General features: G+C 54.3%; 1 protein-coding gene across 2 annotated transcripts; it reads right to left on the minus strand.

Annotated features, from left to right (window-relative positions):
* Positions 1-27,909, minus strand: IQGAP3 (IQ motif containing GTPase activating protein 3). 2 transcript variants are annotated; one of them, XM_015819850.1, is made up of 37 exons: positions 27,830-27,909; positions 26,700-26,856; positions 25,717-25,794; positions 25,557-25,633; positions 24,816-24,883; positions 24,243-24,356; positions 23,981-24,159; positions 23,423-23,502; positions 21,613-21,772; positions 20,890-20,977; positions 20,543-20,706; positions 19,419-19,579; positions 18,739-18,863; positions 17,977-18,140; positions 16,623-16,713; positions 16,289-16,456; positions 16,027-16,172; positions 15,462-15,632; positions 14,788-14,871; positions 14,599-14,670; positions 13,801-13,870; positions 13,294-13,502; positions 12,314-12,466; positions 11,567-11,730; positions 10,662-10,886; positions 10,015-10,155; positions 9,267-9,351; positions 8,384-8,616; positions 7,377-7,509; positions 6,700-6,802; positions 4,869-5,019; positions 3,681-3,768; positions 3,004-3,198; positions 2,337-2,542; positions 1,684-1,770; positions 1,299-1,407; positions 1-114 (listed from the first exon to the last, which is right to left on the minus strand). In XM_015819850.1, exons 1-37 carry the CDS (start codon positions 27,892-27,894, stop codon positions 1-3), a joined length of 4,878 nt encoding a protein of 1,625 aa, XP_015675336.1. In that variant the 5' UTR covers positions 27,895-27,909. The 2 variants fall into 2 exon arrangements, with proteins under 2 accessions (XP_015675336.1, XP_029140667.1); XM_029284834.1 differs by having other exon boundaries at positions 16,027-16,160; positions 19,419-19,573; positions 21,613-21,776; positions 23,427-23,505.
* Between the last annotated feature and the right edge of the window lie 25 nt (positions 27,910-27,934).

Below are 27,934 nucleotides of genomic sequence, written 5' to 3' on the forward strand. Positions count from 1 at the left end.
TTATTTCTTGAAAAACTTCTTGTTCAGAAGGAAGATTAGAAGGTTGACGTTGATTTTGGCTTTGTCAAACATTTTCATGACAGCCACACCTTCGTACTGGAGCTGGAGGAGGTCCTGAAAGAAGAGAAAGGGGTCCCAGAATGATGCGGGGGTCTCCCGCTTGAGCTGCAAGAACCCCAAGGCCCCTTCCATCCCTTCTGGGATTCTGAGCTTTCAAAGGATATTTCCAAATAGAAAATGGGGTCATCTAAACTTGGGCTGACCAGATCAGGGAAAGACTGAACAACGCTGAGCCTGGTTGGCTTTAACCTTGGTTAGTTCCTTTGTAACTTAGCATGTTATAACTCTGCGTTGTTTGCAGCTTTGCATGTGGTGTGACCTGTTTGGATTGTGTGACCCGTTCAGTGCAAACCCAGAATTGACCATGCCAGTTCGGCGACCCAGTTAAGCCCGCGTGCGAGTCTTTCAGAAAGACGGAGGCCCTCGTAGGGTGCAAATGAGCAACCTGAGAACTTTTCCTGCTCTGTGTCTTTTTCCTCTATCTCAACTTTCTCTGCCTGGTAACTAATTTTAGGCCGTCAGGCACCAGTTCTGCACCTGCAGATGAACTGAGCCCTTTCCAGGCTGGGATCAGGCCCGGGTGTGGGACTCGGTCCAAGCCGATCACTCACAGGGACAACCTCTGGGGAAGGGCAACTTCCCGATCTCCCGGTGGCCCCTCTGATGCCCCGGGATCCCTTCCAGGACCACCTCCAAGGGCAGGGAGAGGAAAGCCGTGAGCTCCATTCGGCTTCCTCCTCTCTTCTTTTTCTCCCATTTAACCCCTAGGAGACCCTGCCAGGGGACGCAATCGGGAGTGAGCCCTTATGAGGAGGCCGCTGTTACTCAGGCCTTCTTCTCGGACAGATCCCTCTCCCGTTCCCCAAAGGCTCTTAGGATCTGGTGGGGAGAGGCTGTGGGCTCAGCCTTCTGATTCCAAGGAAATCCCATTCTCCGTTCTGTGGCCAGAAGCGCCTCTGCTCCATCCTCCATCCTCCGCCTGGCCTCTGGGCTCTCTCGTCAGTGCGGCTTAGGGGAGGCTGCCCTTAACCCCCCCTCCCCCCAAAGCTGCAGCAGAATGTCCCCATGTGAACTATCGCTAACAGTGCTTAAGATATTTTAGATGTGATTTATACGAGCGATGGGTGTACAGAACTGTAATGTGTTTGTGCCTCGCTCAGTCTACTTCCATCGGAAAGCTGGTAAATAATTCAACAATCCAACTGTATGGAGGGAGCCCTCGTCAGCTGCCCCCTTACCTGGTAAGTAAGCTGAAAGTTTTCCATATCGATCCCCATAAACTTCGCCTTGACCTGAAACTTGCCAGCTTCCCGGGAAGGGATAATGTCAAAAATGACATTTCTAAGTCTGAAAAGAAAAAAAGAAAAATAGGGAGAGGGGGAGGAATTAAAGCCATGAAACTGAGAAAATGGAATTGGGGATGAAAGATTTACTTTTCCCACAGCACGATAAAAAAAGTTCAGTACACCAAGCGGAGATTTCAGGTGTTTTTATTCTCACTGAGGATGTCAGTGTCACTGTCACCCACAGACAGACCCGGAGGATGCCCAGATGGGGGAATCCCCATGGAAGGATGAGGGGCAGCAGGAGCCAGGAGGAAGAAAGGGGGAGATCCAGACTTACTGGTTTGGCGGGAGGTCCTCAATCTCCAGCAGGACCCCCTTCTCAAACAGACGGGCCGCTGTGTAATGCAGCACAGCCTGTTTCTTGCTGGGCCTGAAGGGAAGAAAAAAGGGGGCAGCCAGGATAGGGGAGGGTGTGGTGGGGGACGCCAACCATTGCCTGCCCCCACATTGGCTTTCCTCCACTCGGGCCCCAGTGTGGTCAGCTTGGGAGGAGCAGACCAGGCTCCCAAGCCCCACTGCGCTCCGGTGGACTCCGCCAGCCTTCCCAGGGTGGACCCGGGCACAGCTACCAGCCAAGGAATGCCAGGGGAGGGGGACCTGCTTGGGGAAGGGAAATGGGGGAAGCGCCAGCGTTGCAAGCCCTTTCCAGTGGGGGGGGGAGCATCTGCCATGTTGTTTTAGTGCCCCCCCCGAAAAGCCACCAAGGAAGGTGAGGTGGGGGCCGCAGCCTCCCCACCCACCAAGGAGGGCTCAAGGCCATGGGGTGTTTCGAGATGGAAGACGCAGCCAGAACCTCCCTTGCTTGGCCAACAGAGAAGCTGCCCCATAACTGGAGCAGATTCTTTTCAGGCAAGGTGTGGCGTCTCCAGGGCGCCCCCCCCCCGAGGCAGAGGGCCCAGAGCTGTGCTCCCTCCTGCCCCTCGTCTGGACCCGGGTCCCCTCGATACCCGAGCCGGCCGGGCCCCATACTTGTCTGCGGCGGCCAGGTTGTCCAGGCAGGTGCGGAGGTACTTCTGGTAGTAGTCCACCTGCTCCTGGTAGAAGCGACGCTTGGCGGCCAGGCCTCGCAGGGTCTGCTGCAGCTTGGCCAGCTGCCCCCTGCGGCGCTGCCGGTGATGCCTCTGAGAGCGGATGTCCTGCGGGAAGCCGAGACCGGCCCAATGCCCCAGGCGCTCTGCGTGGGCCCCTGCCCCTCCTCTGGACCACCTTTCTCACCCTCGGCAACTTCAAAGCGACTGGACCTCACCCAGCCGGAATTCAGAAGGAGGAGGAGGAGGAGGAGGAGGCAGGGCGGGAGCAAAAGCAAGGCTCTCCCCCTGGGGAACTTTAAGGCCTCTGAACCTCAACTCCCAGCTGTGCTGGCTGAGGAGTCCTGGGAGCTGAAGTCCACGGGTCTGGAGGGTGGAGACCCCTGAGCTAAAGGCGCCTCCCTCCGACTCTTCCTTACAGCCAGCCTAAAAATGGCTTCCCTGCAATTTTACAGTGACTGTCAGCCAGGATGCACACCAGCCCCGCCAGGTAGGCCAGAGAATGACAGAGGCCGGGTCCTGCCAACCCTCCCTCCCCCCAAGGGCACCTCCTCCGCTGCCTGGGTCACCTGGGCAATCTCGCCGAGCAGGGCCCGGGACGGGTTGGCCGAGCCCACCAAAGCCAGGCGCTCCAGGACTTTCTTCTTCTTCTCCTCCAGGGAAAGATGGCCGCTGCCAGCCTGGGAGTGACCGTGCAGTGCCCGCTTCTGGCCCTGGGGGTGGCCGGTGGCCCTTCTCTGCAGTAGCCGTCGGTGGAGCTGCTCCTGCAAAAGAGGGAGCCGCCACTGTGTCTGGCCGCTCAGGGACCAAGTTGCAAGTGGAGCCTGGAAAGCGACTCGGCCCCAGTCCAAACATTCACGCCCAGCCAGGCGGGCACGTCTGTGTCCCTCTGCAGACAGGCCGCCCCAGTCATCCCAGCCCCAGAGCCCCATTTTTACTGGCCTTCTGAAGGCCAAGTGTGGTTGGGGAGAGGGAAAAGACCATCCCCACAGCAGAAAACGTGAAGGATTTTTATTCTCTTCTTATTCTCTTCCGGTTCCAGAAACTCTCCAGATGGCCCTGCGTTTCTCCCATCGACCTTCCCATAATCCCCTAACCAGGGTGACTCCTGCCAACGGCTCAGAGCCTCTGGCCTGGGCCCCCCTTCTCCCACAGCTTCCTCCCGCAGGAGGGGAAGGAGCCCTCAAAGCCACCCGCTTCGCCTGGAGGAGGCCCATCCAGACTCGCCCCCTCTTGCTTCACCCACCTCCTCTTCCGATGCCTCTGAGTGCAGGATCTCAGCCAGGGAGTCTCCAGGCTGGGACTGGATCACATCCACCAGCATCTGTTTGGTGCTTCATCACCCAAGGAGAAGGAGAAGAGGGCAGCCGGTCACTCTGGGCAGAGCGCAGGAGGTCCTGTCCCCTCCTCCCAGGCCCGCTCAGCAGCGCTCAAAGGGTCACTGAGAAGCTGCCCAGCAGGAGGTCACACAGCCTGCTGCGATTCTAGGACATTTACTTAGTCCTTTTACTACCAAGGAAATGGGGAGAGGAGTGAGTTTTGTGCCAGTGGCCCTTATTAACCAAAACTGTGACCCTAAGGGAACAAAAAGGGGCGGGTCCAAATTCCGCTCTGAGCTACCATAATTGTAATTCTCCTAGGGAATCTCCATCACAATGCTCATGCAAAGCACAACCATTTGGCAACTGCAGTAGAACAGCTGTGGCACCCCAGTCACATGATCGCCACCTTCGACCTTCCCCGCCATCTTCCCACACCAAAGTCAAGGAGAAAACCAGCAGAGAAAGTTGCATGTTGCTCTGTCATGACTCCACCTCCAGGCCCGACATGCCCCAGCCAGCCATCCCTGCAACCTGATCAGCAGCAGCTGCTTCCTGCCCTTCAACCCGCTTGCACGCTACCTCGGACTCGCCACTTCCCTCTGGCTTCCCCAATGACTTTACCAGTGCTTTTTTGGGGGGAGGAAAAAAAAAGGGTGCCGGAACTCACACACGTCATACAACCCGCCTTGCCTACCCTACAAGGTTCCATCCAAAAAAGGTGCCGGAACTCCGTTCTGGGTGTTCTATGACAAAAAAAGCCCTGGACTTTACTTTTGGGAAGCTGGCGAGAAGTTGCAAAGTAAGTCCTTGCTTAACAACCATGATCATCGCTTAATCGTGGCCATGGGACTGCCGTTGCTAAGCAATGCAGTCAAGTGACATCATGCTTTATGGTCACAACACTTGGGGATGGTAATTCCAGTCCCAATTACCATCATTAACCAAGGGTTACCTGTAATTCTGTACCTTCCCCTTCCCACTGGCTTCCTGTATCGCTGATCTGAGATTCCCTTTGTGCTCCTGATCATCACCCACTTGCTATTCACGAGATCTTGGGGGGGGGGAGAGCCAGGCCCCACCACCTCCCCTCGCAAGGGGATGCAGCCACCCACCTCAGCCACAGGCCTTTGGCATCTGTTTCCCCCTTGGCTTCGGCTTCCACCCCGCCGTATTTGCTGCTGAGGACGAGCGAGAGCTCCGTTCTGGAGAGCTGGGACATAGCATCCTCCCAGGTCCCGTTCGCCCCTTGTCCCAGGCTGTGGCCTGCAAAAAGACAGCAATCCAACAGGTTCGGAGGAGTGAAGGAAGAAACCAAGCCAGAAGCCTAACAGTCTTTTGAGGAAGATGCCTGCATGGATTGGAAGAGCCTAAAGTATGGGATGCCAGCCCTGCCCGCTGAAGGACAGGGAGTGAGGAGATGCCGATAGGAGAGAATCTCTGTAGCTCAGGACTGAATCGTGAAGTCCTTGGTACTCTCTGAGCTTGGTTGTTTTCGTGAAGACGTTTCAGTACCTAACTAGATAACATCATCAGAAGGGGGTAGGGTTTGTGGAGAGGAGGAGGAGGAGGAAAATAGCCGTGGAGTCCTTGGTGCTCTCCGAGATTGATTTTCTTGCAGATGTTTCATGACCCAACTAGGTAACATCATCAGTGCTAGACGGAAATAGGGTTTGCTCTCTTTTTATATACTGTGGTTTGCCCTATCAGTGTTGGTGGGAATATGGTTTTCTTCTTCTTGGTAGTTCTTTGATTAGGCTGTTGAAGTACTCGAGAACTATCAAGTTAGAGAAACAATCCAATAATAAAAAAAACACTGGGGCCAACAGAAATCTGGTCCTGGCATCAGCACAGGGCTGGCCAAGCCGCCAGTTTCAAGCAGTTTTCTTGGGCATCAGGTGAGGAAGCCTGGCGAGTGGGGCAACCTATGGTGTGAAGCAGTGGTTCTCAACCTTTTTAATGTCGCCACCCCAACCGGTTGTAAGTCGAGGACTAAACTGGTCGTAAGTCAAAGACTTTCCCTGCCCGGGAGCGCCGCACATGCGTGGTTCCGCCCCCTGCGCCGGCCGAGGCGTAGCTGGCAAGTGGCAGAGACGGAGCAGGCCGACCACCAGCTGGCCCAGCCCAAGGGAGGTAAGGCACCCGCCGGAAAAGGGGAAAAAATGGCGCACAAAAAAAATGGTGGACAGGCTTGCTTGGCGACCCCCGTGAAATGGTCGATCGACCCCAAATGGGGTCCCGACCCACAGGTTGAGAACCACTGGTGTGAAGCAATGTGGCCTCAAGTGGGGGCCAGCCAGAGGTCACACTGGCCTGGGTCTCCTCAAGGACATTTGCCAGGCTGAAGGTGTCCTGAGAGGACTCAACCTCAGGGTAATTGCGGGTGCCTGAAGGTGTCTCAGCCCCATTTTTGCACCAGCTGGTTATGGCGGTCTCATGGCCCACGCCTCTCAGAAGCAGGTCCCCCAAACCGGGAGTTGGGCTGAGTACGGTGGTCCCACCACTCTCTTGAAAAACCTGGTTTAGTATTATAAATGTTAAGGGCCCTGTTTCTTGGCTTTGCTATTGATTAATCATCACGGCTGCTGTTCGTATTTATTTATTTTTGTGGATGTATTTACCGCTTTAATGTTTTTTAATTGTTTTACCATTTTAGAATTGTAAGCCACCCAGAGTCACTTGGTTGAGCTGGGTGGCTATAGAAATTGACAGAATGAAATGCAAAAACTGAGACATTGTAGAAGGACAGACATACTAGTCTCCAGCAAGCCAAAGTTAGGAAGAGTCTGCTAGCACCTTTTCTTATTATTAGACGTTCTGGTGAGTTGCAGCCTTTTATAAAATAGGCATATTGGAAAAGGTGGTAGCAGAGCCCCCCTCTTTTGGGCAGGGACAGTGCCCAATCCCATGCCATAGAGTATAGGGAGGACGCTGTCCTCAGTTTACCTATCAACGAGGCAACAGTTGGCACCTCTGCAAGGTCTTGCAAAAGTTTGTGCAGAACATCCTGGGGACCGGGAGCCAGGAAGTGCCGGTGCTCCAGCAGCAACTGTGGCAAAGAGGAACAAGCAGAGAATAAGGACATTTGGGATGCATTATTTACCCTACGTGCCTCTCAAAATGGTCTTTTCAAATTGCGTAAAACAAAAATCATTTGAGTAATCAAAATACAGTCTTAAGATTATGATTCAATGAAGGGATAAACAGAAATAAGACAACAAAAACGAAGAATCCGAGCAGCAAGAAAGCCATATAGACCGTTACTCTACACCAGGGGTGTCCAACCGTGGCCACTTTAAGACCTGCGGACTCCCACCGGGCCGTAAGTCTTAACGCGTCCAAGGCTGGACATCCTTGCTGTAAACCAAACGGCTCTGTGAAAAAGAGATACGGCCAAGGGGAAACTGGGCTTCATGGTTCAGGTCCATTAAAAACTATGAGCTTATTAAAAAAAAAACCACACAGTAGATTGTTGGATTTTCACACGTCAAGCCGTAAAGCATGGCTTGCAAACACACAAAATCACAAATAAGCAAGCCAGAGATTGGGTTGGCCTATGCACAAAAGCAATTATTTCTCTCCCCTTAAAGCAGATTTTTTTTCCTGACATTTGAGGTTTGCACCTTGTGGGTGTTGACCAGCTCTCCAACTGTTATGTAGACCACTGGTTTGGTGATAGCCACCAGCTCAGAATATTTGTCCACATTAAATCTCTCTTCGGGTTCAGAGACCGAACAGGCTGTGTTGATGAATGCTCTGGAAGAGACAGAAGGAAAAAACAAAAGAACATGGAATCATGGGAGCGGAAGGGACCTTGGAGGTCTTCTAGTCCAACCCCCTGCTCAAGCAGGAGACCTTGTACCCTTTCGGATGGCTGTCCAGTCTCTTCCTAAAAGCCTCCAATGACAAAGCACCCACAACGCCTGAAGGCAACTTCTGTTCCACTGATTAATCATCCTCACTGTCAGGAAGTTTCTCCATAGTTCCAGGTTGCTTCTCTCCTTGATTAGTTTCCATCCTTTGCTTCTTGTCCTGCCTTCAGGCGCTTTGGAGAATAGCTTGACTCCCTCTTTGGGGCAGCCCCTCAAATATTGGAAGGCTGCTACCATGTACCCCCCCCCTGGTCCTTCTTTTCACTAGACTAGACATGGTGGGCCCCTTCCTTCCCTCCCTCCCTCCCTCCCTCCCTCGCAAACAGCCAAGACCAAGATCTTTGACGGAGCGCAATGCTCTCTATCATACTTTCAAATATTTCATTTATTTATTTGAATTTGTTAACTGCCCAGCTCCAGGGGACTCTTCAGGATGAGCTGCCATTTTGAGCAGACCCTTCACCCTTCCAGCCATACCTTCTCCTTTGTCCAAAAGAGCCCAAGCAAGCCACAGGCTAAGCAGGGGGAGTAGGTGGTATGCTTCCCGCATAAGGTGGGTACTAGGTGACTCCCAGTTAACGGGTCAGGGATGCCAACACAGACATCAAAGTTGCCAAGAGCTGCGAATGGGGCAGCGGTCCCATCGCTCTCAGAGGGGGGAAGGAAGACCACCGTGCTCCTCCTTCAGGGTTAGGGAGGGAAAGACCTGAAGATAACAGCCTTTCATCTCCTGACCGGCCTTTCATCTCCTGACCAACCTGAATTTCTGGTGTGCTTCCTCCAGGTACTGATTTACCACGTTCAAGTGGCTGTTTTCTCCCTCGAAAAGCTGGTTGGCAGCCGCGTGCTGCAGGATCTTGGCCACTGAGGCCAAATTGCGCCTCTGGTCGGGGTGCAGGGGTGCTCCAGCAGAGAGGTCCACAACATCAAAGCCATCTGGTGCCACCACCGCTGGGTTCATGAAGCGATAGTAGAGCAAGTTGCCCACCACCTAAGACAGGAGGGGAGCAAGGCTGGCACATGGGGAGCCCATCGTTTCTGGCGTGGGGGAGGGAGGGAGTGCGCTGGCAAGTCTCCCGCTGACCCACCCATGCCCAGGGCTTAGCAACGTGGGGACCACCGAGCCAAAATACGGGCACTCTTGCGAGTTGCTGTGACGTGGCTGGCCAGTGACAAAGGGGCCACCCCGGGGGACATAATTTTTTCCCTTAGGTGAGCCTCTAAAAACAACTCCCTGGAACTCCGCAGAGAGGCTTCTCTTGGCAGCCATGGAGTAGCGGAGAAGTGCCACCTGGGGTGTCTGAAGGTCGGAACCATGGCAGCTGGACTAACATCCTCTGGATTGTTCCTGGTGGTTCCCATTGGAGGACCAACCAGTTAAGGCTAGAGTTTTCAAGGCCAATCAATCAAGATGGTGCTGTGACGCTTGTGCTACCTTCACACGGAGCCTTCATTTCATCAGAAGTAATCTTTTCAGAGACCAGGGACAGATAGGAACAGCTACGAATCCCTGCCCTGTAGCCCATCCCATGCTGACTGAGAAACTCAGCAGCCAAAATAACCTTAAATGGAGGGAAAAGAGCAGACCCCAAGAGTGAGGGCCAGGAGCCAGTCCTGCTTCTGCGCCCTGGCCCACCCCACCTTGTAGATCTCTTCCTTGGAGGCATCTGGAAACTTCTCAGTCAAGGTTGCCTTCAAGACTTTGGCCATGTAGCGCATTCCGTACCTGAAAGGAAAGCCAGATTTCATTTCTGGGTGGGCAGGAATTTCCCCCCTCCCCAAGACACAGCTCCCATGTACGCCAAGAGAAAATGCTGGAGAAAATGGGCACCCTGCAAAACGGGGTCCATCTGTGACCCCTCTCCAGTCTGGAGCAATTCGGTGGGACGGTGGCTTTGGCACACATTAATTTGATGTGCTGAAAACTCCCCCCCCCTCTCTAGAAGTTGCTCTTATTTATTTGGCACACGGCATCTACAGAAGTCGTCTGTACCCTCTTTGGAGGAAACGTACACAAACACACCGCAGGACCTGTTATCACTATGTGGGGAGGGGACTATCCTGGATATTGATTTTATATTTTAGCGCAATGCCCTGCAGAGTAATAAGAATTTCTATTGTTGCTTAAACCCAACGGGGGCATTTGCCGTATTGTCTAAATTCTAAAATCTCAACCCGTCTTTCCGTCTGCCGGCCCTGAGGATACCCCTGCCTGAAACTTCACAAGAGCTCAGGCCCTGTGGCCAACTCCAACCATTGTTAAGGCCTCTCATGCCATTTCCTAATGTCAGCAATTTTATTCCTTGTTGGGGGGGGCAGGTTGGAAACCAGGTGCCAACTCCAGAGGGGGGCAGCAGAACGAAAGAGACCCGTGGTACTAAATCCGTACGGGATCTTCTCCACCGACGAAAGGATGGCCGAGAGAAACTTGTCTGCCAGCACGAGGAGATGGCCGAGGGAGATGTCCAGCCGCCTCTGGACCTCTGGGTGACCGAGGGCTTGTTGCGGGGTGACATTGTATGGCAGATGGCTGAGGAGAGAAGAAACAGGGGCAGCAACTAACGCTGATGGAAAAAACAACAGTGTCATCATGTTTGCCGTTTCTACCTCCCACACTTGAGGGTCAGTGTTATTTTGCCTCATGCAGAAGACAAGTTGTGCGTGCCTGCCAAGGCCACGTTTCTGCTTCCCTCCCTCCCTCCCTCCCTCCCTCCCTTCCTATTCTTTCTCTCCGTTCTGTTCCATAAACCGGTCTGGGGCTTCCCCAAGATTCACAAAGGGAGATAAGACGCACCCTCAACCCTGCTCACTTCTTTGCTTTTTAGTACAAAAGACACAAAATACGATCTCTCTTATAATTTTTGTGTGTGTGGGCTGGGGGAGGAGGGGTCCTGTTGCTCCAGCCACTCTGCGGTCTACGTGGGTACCGCAGGCTCTCCGAGTCTCAAAAGCCGTGAGATCTGCCTCCGGGATTCGCAACCCCACCCACTCTGAACAGAGCCAAGTAGTGAAGAAATGCCTGCTATGGCTGCCCACCTCTGCTGTCCACTCTGGGACTCCATCTCGTTGATCCACCCCCTGTAGATCTCCACGGGGCTGGTGCGAATACTCAGGCTCCTGTTCTGCAGAACCTCCCGCACTGGCTCTGCCAGGATCTGGCGCAGGGCGTTCTGCCCACGGGCATTGCGATAAAAGCTCACCACCATGCGGATCACAGTGGGGTTCCCTGTGAGGATCTCCCGCAGCTGAGTCACTTTGGACCTGGGAGGAAGACAGAGGCAGCACTTCGGACCTGGGAGGAGGGCGACCGTTCTGTGGCCAGCATCCTTTTATTCCAGAATAACCTCTTGGCGCGTGGAAGGAGACGCAAAGTTAAAGGAGTCCACCTTCCCCTCTGACTTTGCTTCCTGGAATCCAGCTAGAAAGGTCGTAAACCGTGATCATGTGATCCTGCAGCCACTGCAAACACATGCTGGTTGCCAAGCACCTGGATTCTGATCATGTGATCGTGGGGATGCTGTGATGGTTATAAGTGCGAGGAACGGCTGTCACATTTTTCAGTGCCGTTGTAACTTTGAATGGCTGCTAAACAAATAATTGTTAAGCTGAGGACTACCTGGTAGATTCAGCACTGGGCCCTGTGAAATCAGTAAACCTCAGCAGACGTAAACAAAACCACATTTAAATGAATAATAGCCTTCACAATAGCCGGTAAGTGGCAGGAGCACAGAGCAGGGCCCCTGTCCCCAGCTGCTGCTTCTCCTACTAAGGTCTGCAGGAAAAGGTGATGCATGACAAATGGCTGGCTGGTCTGCTAAGGCTTCCACCAAATGCCGGTTCAGTGCCCTCCCCTGGGGGTTTTCCCTTCCCTGTCAGGAGCCATCCAGGGAGCCTGGCTGTACTCCCAGGGGAGACGCGGGGAGGGAGCGCCCGGGACTTACGCGATCTCCTCTCGCAGGGCGCGCCGGAAGAGCTGGAGCAGGAGGTAAGCCTCTCTGGGGCTGGAGGCGTAACTGTAGAGGCTGAAGACCACCGACTCCATGAACCTGGTCGACTTGTTGGGTGGCATCTGGATGAGCAGCCTGGCCAGATACACTGGCTGAGTCTGGAAGGAGGGAAACACCGGTGGCTTTCCTGGGCTGGGTGCCACATCCGCCTGCCCGTGCCCAGGGCAGCTAGCAACCGCTGAACCGCCCAAAGATCGGGCAGAGCAGAGAACCAGATTCCCAGGGCAAAGCCACAACCCTGGGTGGTGCGTTCATCCAAGCGTGGTTGTAATTTGATCAGCGGAGAGAGAACAATTTATATAGATTACAAGACTTAATCCTTAATAAAACAAAGATGAAATATCTCAAGATGGCCTCTGTGACACAACGTTACTTTGAGAATTCTTGGTCAATTTTACACAACCTATGCATTTCTTTAGTCCTTTTTTCTTCATGGATGTGCTAACATGTTTGAAAAAAAAAAGGTGCTGCCCAGGTAACAAGCAAGGGGTCCTAACGGCAGCGAGGGGTCGCGCGCTCCTCCTGAAGCAGACGCTGCCTGGTGTGACTCAGCAGCGGCCCCAACCGAGAGGCCTGCAGCACCTCGTCAGGTGCAATGCTCCGAGTGAAGGGAGCCGTAGCTCGCAAAAGCTTTTCCTCTGCACGAGGTGTGTTAGTGCGAGGCCAACAGGGGCTGCCCACCTGCAGATGGTAGAAGAGGTGCTGATAGGCCTCCAGCGTCTTCCGCTTCTCCTTGCTGAGCGCCTTCAGCCCGTTCTCCTTGCTCTCGTCCATCCGGCTGGAGAGCTGCTCCTTGTTCTTCTTGGTCAACTTCTTGCAATGCGACACCACCTCCTGTCCAGGGGAGAAGCCGGACAATGACACGACGCCTGCGTCCAGCCCTCTTCTCCACTCAGGAGGGCATCTGTCCGAGGTCACCGTCACGATCCACGAGGCAGGAAACGGGCTGCCTCAGAGTGGGGGGTCAGGGCCCCGCTGGCAGGGGTGAGGGTGCAGCAGGGAGGGCGCGTGAGACACTATTTCAACAGGCACCCCCCACCCCCACCCCCATGGCAAGAGAGAACAAGCTGAGAAGCAGCTTTGGAAGAGGCAGACAGAGGTGATGCCGGCAAGGAGAACATCTCCGCCACTACCCAAGAAACGAGGGTGACCAGCTGCACATTAAGGGCCACTTCTGCCTTTGGGCGGAAAGGACGGGATTTTCCAACCTTGGCCCCTTTAAGAAGCATGGACTTCAACTCCCAGAATTCTGCGTGGCTGGCCATGGAATTCTGGGAGTTGAAGTCCGTGTCTTAGTGGCCAAATTTGGGAAAATCTGGTCTAGGAGGAGGGCTAGGTGCTGGTCACCTCTTCCTTCAGAGGCTAAAGCCTGCATCTTCAGGTTAATTCCTACAGTGTGAAACATTTACTTATTGCTACTGCGTGATTTTATTTTTATATGACAAGGCAGCAATTTCCCCCACAAACTGGGGAAAGATCAGTTTCTGAACCAAAGAAGGCCAGGCACCCGAATTCCTGCCCCTGCCTTGATGGGGGTGCTGGGACTCCTCCTGTGCAGGAGCCGAGCAGCTTCCATCAGCGCTGACGGTGCCCAGAGTCGCACCCTCAATCAGAAGCCCCTCCCCAGCTGTATGCAGAGATCTATTCCATCCCCTCCTGACCTGCAGGGTGATCCTGTTCTTGACCAGCAATCCAATCTTGATGTCCATGAGGTTGAGGTCGTTCTCCAGCTGCTGGTTGGAGCGGATCCCCCTCACCAGCTTCTCCTGGAGCCCCAGCAGCTCCATCTCCTCCTGGTAGTCGCGCTGGCTCTGCTCCAGCAGGTGGGCGAAACGTCGGATGACGCTGAGCGGGGGGTCCCTGCTGTGCACTGGCAGCAGAGAAAGTGCCGGACCAGCCATCACACGGGGTGTGGCCTCACTGCCCTCAGGAGCCCCCCCAAACCACCCCCACCTTCAGGGCAGACGAGGGCTCCGCGTTGATCCCCAATCAACTGCACTTCAGAAGACCCTCCAGAGCCATCCAGGCAAAGCCAGACCCACAGATCAGGCATTTCATTGGTGCTCACATACACATCTTGAAGTGCACACAAATTCCCACCAAGCTTGGGAAGGAGGAGCACACACAGCCCGCCCCGTCCTGCCCCGAGCAAAGATCTGGACACTCACCCAGCACCCTATAAGCCTCTCTTGCCTTGTTCGCTCGAACGAAGGCCTGGATCCTAATCACGGCTGCAACCTGCCAAAAGACGCAGGGAAAGAGGCCGCCTGACCTTTACCAGCTCACAGAAACACAAAAGAGGGCAAATCACATCATTTCCCCCTCAACTTAGTTTGGTGTGAACCTGTTTAGGTTAATTTAGTGATTTTTTCAAGGATTTTTCATGATACAACAGCTGTCCAGATGGGCCGAGATGGGCTGTCCAGATGGGCCCAGACTCCCAGAATTCACCAGCCTGCAGCAGCCGATGTCAACTTTCCAAGAATTATCTGCCCAGGAACTGGGAATGAAAATGGTCACAGCAATTTTCTGCCATTCTCAAGACCTCCAAGAGGCTGCAGGGTCACCCACAGAGGGAAGAATCGTGGAGAAGAGAGGCCAGTAAAAAAAATGATCCCTTGGATCATGTTGATCACAAAAAAAACTGGCTGTAAAAAGCTGGCCTGCTAAAAAGTCGACCGGTCCAATCCATTTCTTTCCCCCGATGCGAGTGGCATCCCTGCACATCTGGAGAGCGCAGGTTGGGGATGATGAGTGGTAACAAAAGGCACTTTATTTAGAGACACATTAATTGGAAAAGCAGCACTCAAATTGGAGCCTCCACATTCAGGAGCAACCTGAGGACGGAGATGCCTGCAAAAGGGCTCGCTGGAAGCATTTGGCTGCTCACCCCGCCCCCCCCCGGGGGAAAAGCCTCCCTCCCCCCAACCAAGCAACTTCATAACAATCAGGACAGACACACTCACATTCTTCCTGAAGTAGCGCAGGCGCTCCAGGTACTGTTTTCGGGCAAGCCACATCCGCACCCAGGACTGGATCTGCCACAGCCCAGATTGCAGAGGGAAAGCAATCAGTGCCACCACCGGCAGCCTCACAGAGAAGACCAACAGCCCCCCCCCCAAGCCCACCACACAGTTGACACCCCCCCAACTCACTTTGATCGCAGCAGCTGTGTTCCTCCGCAAGTAGCGCAGTCTCTCCAAGTAGCTTCTGCGTTGCAGGTGCCCACGCCAGGTGGCCTGGGGGCAGAGGGCAAAGGTGACCCTCCCATCTCTGGGGCTCTCCCCTTGGCCCACTGAGCACAGCCCTCCCCTCTTCCATGGGCTTCCCCAGCCTCGTTCACAGATTGGAGAGGGGGGGTGTCTTCCTATGAAGCAGCAGCAGCAGCAAATGCCCCCTCCCAAACTGGCCTCTTCACGGCTTTTCCCAGTTCCATCCCAGGCCTTCCAGCTGGGCAGAGGAGGCAGCTAACGCCAGGTCTGTCTGGGGGCTTCTGACGGAGCTACTGCTAGGATCGAGGGTCCCTGCTCCTCTGGGGCAGCAGCCCCCAGCCTTTTGGGCACCACGGCCGGTTCCGTGGAGACAGGCTTTTCTGCAGACCGGAGGGGGGCCTGGTTTCACGTGCTGCCAGCATCCCACAGATGGGGCTTCACTCGTTTACGCAGACCAGTTTTTGGCATGCTGCGGACCGGTGCCGGTCCATGGACCAGGGGTTGGGGACCCTGCTCTAGCGGGGGTGAGAAGACTCCCCGTATCGCAAGATGGGGGTTCAAGGAAGGAAACCTGTTTAAAGCACGGCCTCTCTCTGCAAAGGTGGAGCTGCACCCACCTGGATTTTGGTAGCTGCCGGCATCTGCTGGGATAGGAACCGTTGCCGAGTCGCCCAGTGGTGGCGGACCAGGAAGCCCCTCATCCGGGCCTGCAGCTGGACCACAAGCCAGGCATAGGATTGCCAGAGGCGCTCCCGGTCGTGTGCGGAAGACACGCAGTTGATGGCCGCCTGCAGGAGAGATGTACAAGAGGCCCATTGGGACGGCTCACCTCCAGGGAAGGAGCAAGGATTCCCTGCACGGAGAGCCCTCCCAGGGTGCCCACCTGCCCTAGTGATGCCCTTCAAGCTTTCCAGGGAAAGGAAATGTCCAGAGAGGAGGCAGGAAAAGGGGGCAGCCTGTGCCAAGACTGGGACCCTTCGTCCCATGGTGCAAATGAGGTGGCAGCAGGAAGGACCTGGCGAGTCCAAAGCCCCCCATGGTGCCCAGAAGACGCCTTTCCACCCACCACAGCCCGTCTCCCCTGCAACCCTCCCCCCCCAACTGTCCACACTGCATTGCATGGACTTGGTGGGATCCAGTGGCTGAGTGTTTGGCCCAGGGATCTGCTTCTGCCACACCCACCTGGATCTCCTCTTGGCTGAGATGGGCCGTGTTGAGGGTGAGGGGCTGGGGCCGCTCCCAGGACCCCTCAAAGGACCGCAGGTGGAAGTAGTACTCTGAGCCATCTCTCAGTCTGTGCCGTGCCCAGAGCGCCTCTGGGTGGCCCCCTGCACGCCCCCCCAAAGGAAAACATTAAAGACGAAGGTCAGGATGAACAACGTAGAAAGCGGGGGGGGGGGCGCTCCTGGGTTTGGGCTGCAGCAATGGACCCTCCCGCCTTTACCTGCCGGCCTTCGTGCTGCCAGGACGGCAGAGAACTGTGCCTGATAAGCCACGGCGCACTCTGCCACCAGGCCACAGAGGCCCACGTTCGGATTGCGCAGGACGCGCAGAGTCTGGGCTGCGTTCCCCTCCTTGATGGCCTGGTTGATGGCAGCAACGCCCAGGGCCACTGCGGGGAGATGCAGAGGGGGCTGCGGTTGGGACAGGAAGCCGTGGGTCCCAGGGGAGGGGAACATCTCCCAAGCCCATCTTCCTCCCAACGGCTGCTCAATCCAGGCGGCCCATCAGCCCCTTTCCTTCCGGAAGGGACCCCAGAGAGCAGCCCCCAGCCTTACTTTGCTGTGCAGCTTTGCTGTCTTGGTTGGCCCTGCAGACCCCCTCTTGGATTTCTTCCCACCACAAGAGCGCTCCGGGGTCTCCTGTCACCTGCCCGGAGGAAACAAAAGGGCCCCATTCTGACCGAACCGCCCAGAAACTGGCGATGCAGCCATTCTTCCCCAGACAGACGTCAAGGCTCTGGAGAAGCTATGATTGCCAGCTTCACAAAAGCCAAATCTCCTGTACGTTGATAAAGCGAATCAAAGGTCTGTGCACGGGATGGCCGTACATTTCCCACAACAACCCTGTGAGGTAGGGTCAGACAGAGAAGGCCAGCATGGGCAGAGTCCCTGTAAGCCTCACACCAAGAGCGGGTTGCTGTCACCCTCCACAGCGCAGAACAGGATCTGACCAAACCGCTTCAGGCGATTAGAAACTAGCTCAGCCGTTCCAAACTTTTGGCACCAGGGACCGGTTTCGTGGAAGACAATTTTTCCACAGACTGGGCGGCAGGGATGGTTTCGCGTGTTACCTAGCTCCTGCACATGTACAGATGAAGCTTCACTCACTTCCATGAACTGGTTCCTAACAGGCCACGGACCGGTACCAGTCCACTGTCAGGAGGTTTGAGACCCCCGGGCTAGTTAAAAGTAAAAAAGCCTTTCCTGGTTCACAGATTTTATGAAAAATCCAACACCACAAGCTCCAATTATGTACATCAGAAAAGTGGGTACCAGATTCCTTCTGATTTTTGGATCCCCGAGACAGACTCCCCCTGCAGTGCCTAACTCAGCGTTTCTCAACCTTGAGAACTTTAAGATGGGGGGGGGGGGGGTAACTTCAACTCCCAGAATTCTGGAAGTTGAAATCCCCCCATCTTAAAGTTCCCAAGGTTGAGAAATGCTGGTCTAACTAGTGGCACAACAGAAGACAAGCTGGCCTAGAGTGGCAAATCAGGGCCAGCAGCCTGTGGTTCAAACCTCCCCTCTTTGGGGACTGTGGTGCCCTCGCTGATCCTCCCAAATTTGGTACAAACTGTAGAATCACCAGTGCAGCTTTCTGCTTCAACCACCCAAAAGCACAGTATCATCCATACGTGTGCACTGCGATTCCCCAAGGTCCCAATTCTGGGAATTGTAGCACAACTGACTGGAGCAGGCAGTGAGGCTATTCGGAGAAAGGAGGCAATAAAATTGGGCTGGTCTGGTTTCTGTCAGTTCATAAAACCACTTCTTGCTTCTGTGTAGCCCTCAGCACAGCTTCTGGAGATGCTCAGCCAGACCCAGTTTTGGGAGCGCCTGAAACGTTTGGTCCAGGTGCCTGGTGGTGTTTCTGCATTAGCTCAGGAGACCCCCACCCTTCTTTCCCTACCTGGGCCTTCTGCCTCGACATCTGGGCCAGAACAAAATGGTACCGCTGGGCTCTGGGGAGCATCACATCGGCGAGGTTGGCCGATGGCAGGAGCAGAGCCCTGAGGGTCTTCTCCGGACAGTCGCCCTGCAGAGCCTCGTTGATCAGCCGGACAGCCAGGATTTCTAAAAGAGGAGAGGGCGGCATTGGCTGAACCCAGGGCCAGAGAGAAACGCTTTTTAAGGGTTTGGTGGAATTATCCCAATGGGGCACCTCAGGGCTACCTTGAGGCATCGCCTGGCTAGTTGCGGTTTCTGACTTGTGCATTTTAATGTTCAGGTTTTAAACTCTGGAAAAGGAATCTTTAGCGGTTTGTAGTTCTGGAATGAGTCCTGTATTTATTTTTATTTCTCAGATTTTTATCCTGCCTTTGTTATTAGGTGGCAAACATACATCTCCAAGGGAGATGGGCAATTAAGATGGTAATATGAAAAATAGATATTATTTCCTTCTCCTGCTTCCCCCACGACAACAATCCTTGGACGTGGGTGGGGCTGAGAGAGCGGGGCTGGCCCGGAGTCTCCCAACTGGCTCCAACAAAGCATCTGATTTCAGGAGCAGAAGCCTTGCTCTCTGCCACAGAGGCCCAGACAGGCCTGCAGCCTCTTTGCGGCCACCAACCCAAGCGGCCCAAAAGGGCTCTGTGGCTGGGAGGCCAGTTGCACCCCACACACGTCGTCCACCGCAGTTGACCCAGAATCTCCTTGGGGCAGAGAGCCTTACTTTCCTGCTCTTCTTGGACGAAGCCGTTCACGTCGTTCACTGAGGCCTGGATATCGTTCCAACTCAGGAAGTTCCGCCGGTTTTCCCGAAAGAGGCACTTCTGTTTGGACAGGCCCTCAAAATATCTGCAGAATGGAGACGAGCGAGAAGGCCAGCTGCAAGTAGCGTTACTTAGAAGGCAGAAATCAATCAGGGTCTACAGGCAGCCCTCGACTTACAGCCGTTCGTTTAAGTCGTAACTTTCTTGGAAAAAGTGACTTACAACCTGCACTTTCGCCAGTCACACCACCGGGTCAAGAGAGTGCAATCCAGGAGCCTGGCAACCCTCTCGTATCTACCATCTGTCGCAGCAATTGTGATCTGCAATTTTTTATTTTTTTTTGGGGCCAATTTTTAGCAAAAAATGTCCAATGAGGAGGCTGGATTCAGTTTATCATGTGATTTGCTTAACGACCAGGGTGATTCACTTAACTGCCATAAAACCTGTCATTAAATTGTGTCCAACACGACAACAATTTAGAATAGAAATTCTGCTCCCAATCGTGATGGTGAACTGAGGACTACCCGTCCTCCAAAGGTGACCGATTTCAGGACCCTCGGCTGCCCTGCACCCAGCGCCAGATGCTGTGGCGGGGGGAGGCGGAGGAGGGTGGGCCCCCATGCGGAGCCGGGCGTCTTACCGTTGGGCGTGGCTCTCCTCGACGCCGCAGAGGCCCAGGCCGGAGCTGAGGAGGCTCCTCCAGAAGCTGGCGCTGTCTCCATCCTCGAGGGCCTGGTTGACCAGCGCCACGGCGGACAGCATCTCCACGGCCACAAAGAGCTCTTCCTGGGCCAGCTTCCCCTGCCAAAGGAGGCCAGGTACCAGCTTTGTCCCAAGCCAGGTACGCCCCAAGGAAGCCCAAGCAGACGCTGCCAAGCCAGCCGGTGGCTTCCCCATCGCAATGCCACCCCCCCCCAGCCCCGACAGGTAGGAGACACCCACCTGCAGCCCAGGACATGCACCTGACTCTGTAAATGGACTTTGGAACTGTTCTTAGTCTAAATATTTTGTAAAGAGTGGAAAGGACAAGAAGGACCCATCCTCTTGATCTTTAAAAAAAAGTTTTGAAAAGCTCGGGGCCAAATGGGTCTGGAGATGAGATGGGGTGGGAAAGAAGGACTGCTCTGCAAAGAAGTGTTCTGTCCCCCGTCCGACTCACCCCCCCCAACCAGTCAGCCGAGGGCTAAAAGACTGCTCAGCACTGCGAAAAACACAGATAAACACTTGGCAGCAACTCCGTGGCTGCCTGCCAAGACCTTTACTGATAACATGATACAAACACAAGACAAGTCCAGGATAATTGCCGGAGTGCTGCAACAGAAGATTCAGCAAAATTGTTCGTCACAAGAGTTTCAAACGGCACACCCCTTGCTTATATAGCCTGTGGGGTGTGGCCCAGTGACTCAGCTGAAATCTCTGGCACGGCGTTTTAGCTGCTGCGCACGCTTGTCCCTCCGACGCTGGCTGGCGTGGATCCAGCCAAGACGTATCCTCCTCGGAGTCCGATACACCTGGCTCCTGGCCAATCCCAGAAGCACCTGGCTCCTGGCCAATCTCCTCTCCGTCGGAAGACACCGAAGGCCGCACCACAGGGGAAGGTCCTGGAGAGGGAGGCCTGGCCATCTCCTCTCCTTCATGTTCAGAGCCTTCCTCCTCCGATGAGAGGGACCCACAGGACGGAGCCACAACAAGAAGAAAGGCAGCAGCCATTTGAGCTGGTACCCTTCCCCCCCCCTCCAGGAAGCCTTCGGGTCACCTGCTCACCTGGGGCTGCTGCCGCTGCAGGGCAGACAGGTCTTGCTGGTAGAGCTCAGCGGCAAAGGGGAAGACCTCCGGGAGCTGAGCCTCGGGCTTCGCCAGGGCGCGCACCGTCTCTTCTGCGATTCCTCTTCGCAAGGAGGCGTTGATGTGGCTCACAGCATGCGCGGCTGGACAGGTGCAGGGGGCATTCTCAGGTGTTTGAGAAAGGTGACGTTGGGGCAGGAGGTGCGGGACTCCCCAGCAGGAGACCTCTCCCCAGGGGTTCTTTGTCCCCCAAAAGCAAGGCAGCACCCAACCAGCCAAGGCTGAACCCTCCCTCAGGTCTTGTCCTGGAGCACAATTCCACTCACCAGCCCGCTCCTGATCACTTCTCTGGTTGGCCACATAAAGTCCAGCTTGAATTTCTCCTTGCTCAAGCAAGTCAACGTGTCCCAATTCCTGAAGAAAGAAAGAAAGAAAGAAAGAAAGAAAGAAAGAAAGAAAGAAAGAAAGAAAGAAAGAAAGAAAGAAAGAAAGAAAGAAAGAAAGAAAGAAAGAAAGATGTTCTGAATAAACTACTAGGAAGAGAGTTGGCACAGATGATCAAGGTTAGGAACAGCCTTGATGGAAGAGGGTAGATACTGTTAGCAGGAAAGCTGATGCAGCATCCAACTGGAACATCAGTGGGCCTCTTGTGATGTCCTCCAATAAATCATTATAAAAAGGAGCTTTTAAACAAGATCTGGGCTCCCCTATTAGTGTTATTGGAGGTTCCCCTCCATCACAGAGTTCTCTGGATGCTTCTTAGCCCCAAAGACGCTATTCAGATAAGACTGAACAAAATGGTCGTCCAACAATCCGGGACGACTTCAGGGGGCGCACAAAATGCTCCCGTTGGGTTTGGTGGCATTGTGTGTGTGTGTGTAGATTTCGCAGGCAACTCCATTGCAGAATCCACCTGAAGGTGCCTCTTCTCATTGTCTTACAGAAGGCCGATGCAAGCGGAGTGCAATCCAGAAAGTTCCCAGCCTTGTGACACCCAAGGAGGGCCCCTTCTCCCCTTCCTGCCCCAATTCTGCTCCCCATTGGCATACCAGGGCCTTCTCTTCCCGGTCAGCAGAGAGTTGATCCAGGTACCAGCTGGCGTTGTCGCGCCGCAGGCTCTTCAGGGCCAGGATAGGATCTTGCAAAACGTGGTACAAGGTCTGAGGGTCCTGGGCCTCCAGAGCGTCCTCCACCATCTCAAGGGCACTCCTGACTGATTTAAAGAGGAGGAAAGGGTCACAAAGGATCTCATGCAAAAGCTCTTTCTTGGACTGTAGGCAGGGAGAGGAGGCGGCCTCCTTCCCAGACCGGACAGGGGGCAGATTTAGTCCACTCTGCAAGCAACCAGTCCAACAGGTGCTCAGGGTCAGTACCCCCAGCTAGAGCCCCTCAGAATCCTCCAGAATGGCCAGAGCCCACCCACTCAGCTCAGGAATGCTGGAAACGCCCCTCGGGTGGTTTTTGCCCAAGACCCTAAGTTCTGCTTCACTTCAGCCAAGACTGAGGCCTGACTCCACTGAAGGCACGGCCACCAGAACATGAGAAATTTCCCCCCAAACCCACCCGCCTTCCCCTTATGGAAATTTTTTCCAGGCTCTGATCCTCCCCTGAAACAGCTTCAGCACCTGCCCTGCACCCTGCAGCATGAGGCAGAGGGCCAGATGGGGCCCCTCAGGAGTGTCCCAGGAGAGAACTCCACAGAGCATCCTGAATGCAGTCGGAAGGCTGCCGGTCTCACCGTCCTCACCAGAGATGGTGGCAGGGAGATGGGAGTGAGCCTCCCAGGGCTTTTCCAGAGAAGGCTAACTCTGATTTGACAAGATCGCTTCATTGACAAACTATGGTTTGAAAACGGGGATTTTTGCCAAGACTAACTAGATGAATTAAACTGAATACTTTATGGGCCAATTGGGCTTAGACACACAAGGAATTTGTCTCTGGTGCAGAAGCTCTCAGTGTACATGCAAAGCAACAGAATAATGATAATCATAATAATATCAATAAGATGGGGTAGTCAAAAGAAGGATAAATACCACTACTACAACCATACTACACACAGACAATGCCGGCAATAGTCAACATTCCTCCAAGTCCACCCCAAAACAGAATGGGAAAGGAAAACCAGGCACGGGTAGGGCCCTCAGGAACCCCAAAACACGATCTGACCAGTGTTCCTCAGCCTGGGCAACTTGAAGGTGGGTGGACTTCAACCCCCAGAATTCCCTAGTCAGCACGATTTATGGCAGTGGTGGCGAACCTATGGCACGGGTGCCAGAGGCGGCACTCGGAGCCCTCTCTGTGGGCACACGCGCCGTTGCCTCAGCCTTGCCTCCTCCCGCAACTCCCTCCTCACCAGCAGTCCCCCTGGAGGAGAGTTGCCCCCGAGCATGGCCCACGTGGAGCAGCGCAGCCAAGGACATGGCAGCCAGGTAGCGTAGACAAGACTCTGCCCTCACACCCCATCATGCACAGTTGATGCTGCGGGGTGCGGGCAGAGGGCGTGGCCGCCATGGGCTGCCTAGGCAATCTGCGCGGGCCCTGGAGGCGGTGAGTGGCCCTGTGGGCAGGCAGGGTGGGGGTGGGGCAGGGGCGGGGCAGGGGTTAGAGCAGGGGCGGGGCCAGTTTTTGGGCACTCGTCTCTAAAAGGTTCGCCATCACTGATTTATGGTTTCATCCCACATGCCGGCTCGGGAATTCTGGGAGTTGAAGTCCACCCACCTTCAAGTTGCCCAGGCTGAGGAACACTCGTCTGGACTCTTCATTCTTGCAGGGAGAAACCGGATTTGCAGCAACGTCCAATCAAGACAAAGGACTTTCCCACTTCCGAAGCAGCAGAAGCAGAAGCGGGTCTTGGTCTACTCACTGTTCACCAAATTGATGCTGCCTTGGATTTCCGCTTGGGTCAAACAGTGATCGTAAATGTCCTCCCCATCAGGTTTCTTCTGCAGGTGCTGAGAACAAGCAAAGGGAAACGGTCCAAAGCGGCATTTTGCCACCTGCAGAATAGCTCCAAATGAATCAAACAGAGGAAGAGAAATTGCCCGGAGAGAGGTGGGATTCATCCCACCACCCGTGACTGCACCTCTCTTGGAGCTTACCAGGGAGGGAAAAAAAAAATGCAACCGAAAGCTAATTTGCATTCTCTAATTGCACATTTGCATAATCAGGGATGGGAACTGAAGTCAGTTGAGCAGAAGAGTTTTCCACGCCAGGGCACTGAGAGGCTGCTCACGTGCCCCGGATCGCCAGCAAAGGTTTGGCTTCCCTTCTGCAATCAGCCAAACCCCAGTGAGCAGGGCTGACATCCCACAAGAGCAGGGAGAACGGGTAGGTAGGTAGGTAGGTAGGTGTGTGTGTGTGTGTGAGAGAGAGAGAGAGAGAGATGGGGGGGGGGGAAACAAATCTTATTGTGCTTACCCGATTCTTTGCGTTCTCGGCCTTCTCTTCTTTGGCCCGGCAGAGCTCTTCCTGGTAGGGGCCTCCCAAACTCTCCTGCAGACCCACCAGCACGGCGCTGGGGTTGCACAAAGCCGCCATGGTCTCTGCCACAATCCCCACTTCTACCGCTTTGTTGATAGCCAGGATGGCAGCATGCACTGAAGGGGAGAAGCCGGGTTAACGTGGGGGAGAAGAGAGCAGCAGATCCCGTGGATCAGACAGCGGTCAGCGCATACAGTACCTGCTGCCTCATCGACCGAGAGCTCCTTGGCCAGGATGCCGCCGATTTTGCTGAAGGAGGGTAGCTGCAAGCCGTATTTCTCTAGCTCCCCTTTCATGTGGTTTATTTCCTCATCTGGAAGAAAGCAGAGAGAGGGGTCAGGCGAGAGGGTCCAGGCTCCCATTCTCTCCCTCCCAATCTGTCAGGGTCTTCAGCCCCGTTGATCACTGTTTAAGGAGCAGAATTCTCAGGTTATAAGAAACTGAGTTTCTCCCTTCATTCATTCTCCAAGACCCATCCGTTCTCCTGCAGCAGGGGTGTCCAACATTGGCAACTTTAAGACCTGTGAGCTTCCTCCCAGAATTCCCCAGCCAGCAGTGGGAGCCGAAATGCACAAATCTTAAAGTGGCCCAGGTTGGAAACTCCTGTCCTACAGCAACAGAGTTAGCACAATTCAAAGTCAAAGTGCCAAATAAATGACGTGCCCTGCAAAGAAGAGAAGCAGGGCAGTGAGATTGTATTTTTTATAACTGCCCTCAAACTCTAGGATTCCAAGAATCCAAAGAATTCCACGTCTCCTTTTGTCTGTCTTACCTGTAAAGTCAACTTTTCCATACAGATCCTGAATCTGGGGAGCCAGCCCACATTTAAACAGGTATAAGCTGGAAGATAGATCAGAAAAACAAACAAGAGAACTTGGTTGAACATGGGTCAAACACGAATGGTATGTGAGAATGTTCTTTTCTTAATCCGCTACCTAGGACTGAACTCACAGCCTCCTGATTGTGAGGCGAGAGCTCCACCTCTAGGCCACTGTGCTGACAGGGTTAATGAGAGAATAAAAGATGTCTATTTGTGTAATAGTTTATGCTGCTTCCTTTGCAAGATAGGTAGGAATCTTTATTCCTTAATCAATCCCTGGTCTTTAATGCACTTTTAACTCGGTCTTGGCCTAAGCTCTCCCTTAAAACTGTTGCAAGATCAGCTTCTATAGTAGGATTTATACGCACAAACTCCTTACTAGTTGACTGAAAAGAAGCCTAAATTAGAGGAAGAGTGGATAGAAACAGCCCCAACTACATTCTCACCTAATCTGACAACTACCTTATTGTCCTTAAAAAGGCTAAGCACGGTTGGCTAATCTTTGGATGGGGCACCACAAAGAAATCCCCCAGCTACCGGCAAGGCTAGGAAGCGGGAACGCCCCCCTCAAGATCTCAGAAAGCTGCTTGGTTTGAAGTGGCAAAGTTTACCCCACTTCTTGTGAACTGAGACCAAAGTGATATCTATTGGGGGAGGGTCTTTTCTCCCCCCCCCACACACCTGAAGGCTCACCTTAAGGCATGGATGCAATACACCACACGAGGCATGTTCTTCTTGTCATAGATATCAGTGGTTTCGGGCTGAAAAATCTGGGAGAAAGGAGCAGGTGTCAAAGCATGAAGGGGACCCTCCCCCAGATCCCCAGCGAAGGTGGGTAAGGCCCTGGCCTTACCACAGGCAGTCCAACACGGCTCATAGCATCCCGCCAGCGGTTGATGTTGTCCGTGTGTCGAAAATGGAGCCCACAGGCCTTCAGAGAGGAAGAGGAGAAGACAGAGAACATTGTCACCCCTACTAGACCCATCACGAGACCTTGGGGACAGGGACTGCTCCAGAATTGAGCAGCCCCCTATTTTGGAGTCAGAAGGAAGACTTGGCAGCTGTGCCAAGACCCTCACCAGAGGCCTGCACCCCCTTTACTAGGCACTGGAAAGTCTCAAGGTGTAGCTTCTCCTCTGCCAAATATGAAGATGGAGCAGTCTTGCTTCTGGATCAGAGGTGTCCAACCCTGGCAACTTTAAGACTTGTGGACTTCAAGTCCCAGAATTCCCTAGCCAAGGTCCACAAGTCTTAAATTTGCCAAGATTGGAAACCCCTGTTCTACATGGTGCGATGGGCATGGGAAAAGTCAAGCGAATGTGCAGGAGAGATTGTGGCAAGGAGAGGAGGGGGGGGACACCCTGTGAGACCATCTTGCCCTAGGATCCTGCCCAAAAGCCCTGGGCAGGGAGAAGCATCCGTCCAGCCTTCAAGTTGGGGGAAAAGCCACGGATTGTCCCAACAAGCAGAAGGACAAGGGGGAAGGACCAGCTGCCTTGGTGAGCAAGACTGCCCAGGAATGGCAGACCCCAGACCAGAAGCTGTCTGTCTCCCTTTGGGGGTCTCCACCCTAGTCACACAAGCGTCTTATGAGCAAAACCCAAGCTGTGGTGGCCTGCAAGAGCCCCAGCTCTAGACTCCTGACCAGGACCACCAGCCTCGGGGCTGGAAGGGGGCCTTTCCAAGCTTGTTTACCCCACTCCTGGCCTCCAGAGGCCCCAGGACCAGCTCTTGGACCCCCGAGGGGATGGGGAGTAGCAGAAGCCAGCAAGACCAGAGGGGAGCCCCTGCCTGACCCCCAGACCGAGAGGGCTCCAGGCCCCCTGAGCCTCTCACCTGGAAACGGGCCTGGTCGAGGTCATAGATCTTCCCCAAGGGACAGACATCCGGAGCAAAGAAATGCCCGAGCTTGGCCAGGGTGACGCCATTGCGCAGACTCTCCTCCAGCTCCGTCGGAGGGGGCAGCGGCTCCTTCAGGCAAGCCTCCATCCAGCTGAGGGGGACAGTGGGGCAAGGTTACCCCTCTCGACCCCAGGCGTCCCTCGGATTTTGTCAGTAGCCCCTCAGGAGACACCTAGTCTGATCTAGGATTTGGGGCAGGGGCACCAGAAAAGCCCTGTCCTCCCACTGGGCAGAAGTGTCCAAACACCGACCACTTTTTTAAATTAAGTGGCTGACCCTCCAAGTCCTGTGGCCAAGGGGGGGGGGAGGAGGAAGAAGAAGCATCTCTACCCAGTTTCCTTCTGGATGTTCACACAGGCGCCCTCCGGTCCCTCGTCTCTGGGGGGCCCTCTAGCTGCATCCCTCACTGAAATAAGGCAGGGCTGGCCTTGCCTTTTACAGGAGGAGCCCCCCTTCTTTTCAGAGGGGCAGTGCTGGGAGGCCCCTCGATGGTCATGTAGTTCAAACTCCTTTAGGGGATCCAAATTAAAGCGTGCACGCAAACACACCCACAACATTCAGACCCGCTTGGGTTCATTCAGCCCCTCCCCCGTTCAGATCCACTTGCTTCAAAACAAAAGCAAGTTCAGACATGGGAACGAAACCTTATGAGGAACAGCTAAATGGCTGGGGCAGTTTCTCAACCTTGGCCACTTGAAGATGGGGGGACTTCAACTCCCAGAATTCTGTGGGAGTTTTTCAAGTGGTCAAGGTTGAGAAACACTGTTCCGGTGGATCCCGCACTGAACAGGGGTTGGTCAGGATGACCTCTGAGGTCCTTTCAGCTCTTTGCGGCTCTCCAGCCTGATCACCTGTTATAATTATGGCTTCAAAGTTGTTTCTGGCTTCTAGCAAGCACATGGATTGATTTTAATCCATGATAATTGATCACACATATTGGAAGGGAAATTACCACTTCTCAGGATCTTTTGGGGAGGGGGGGCAGTCTTTCAAATACAAAGGGCTTCCCCGTGAAAGCGAATCGGGTATTCTCTCCCACCCAGCTACCCCCAAAACCGCCTCACCGCTTGGCTTCCTCCAAGTAGCAGAGATACTGGTAGGCCACGTTCTGCCGCCGCCTCTCGTCCATCTCATCCGCCGTGAGACGCTCATCTGGGGGAACCAGAAAG

Source organism: Protobothrops mucrosquamatus, unplaced genomic scaffold (assembly GCF_001527695.2).
Source record: "Protobothrops mucrosquamatus isolate PMUCROS unplaced genomic scaffold, P.Mucros_1.0 scaffold1001, whole genome shotgun sequence".
Lineage (NCBI taxonomy): Eukaryota > Metazoa > Chordata > Lepidosauria > Squamata > Viperidae > Protobothrops > Protobothrops mucrosquamatus.

Excerpts from the sequence above, each read along its gene's own strand:
- IQGAP3 (XM_015819850.1), bottom strand. The coding sequence starts at position 27,894 with ATGGACGAGAGGCGGCGGCAGAACGTGGCCTACCAGTATCTCTGCTAC. Across the intron at positions 24,884-25,556 it reads TATTGCATCCATGCCTTAAG|CTTATACCTGTTTAAATGTG; the intron begins GTGAGCCTTCAG and ends TCTATCTTCCAG. Across the intron at positions 10,887-11,566 it reads GCCCTGCGAGAGGAGATCGC|GTCCAAAGTGACTCAGCTGC; the intron begins GTAAGTCCCGGG and ends TCTTCCTCCCAG.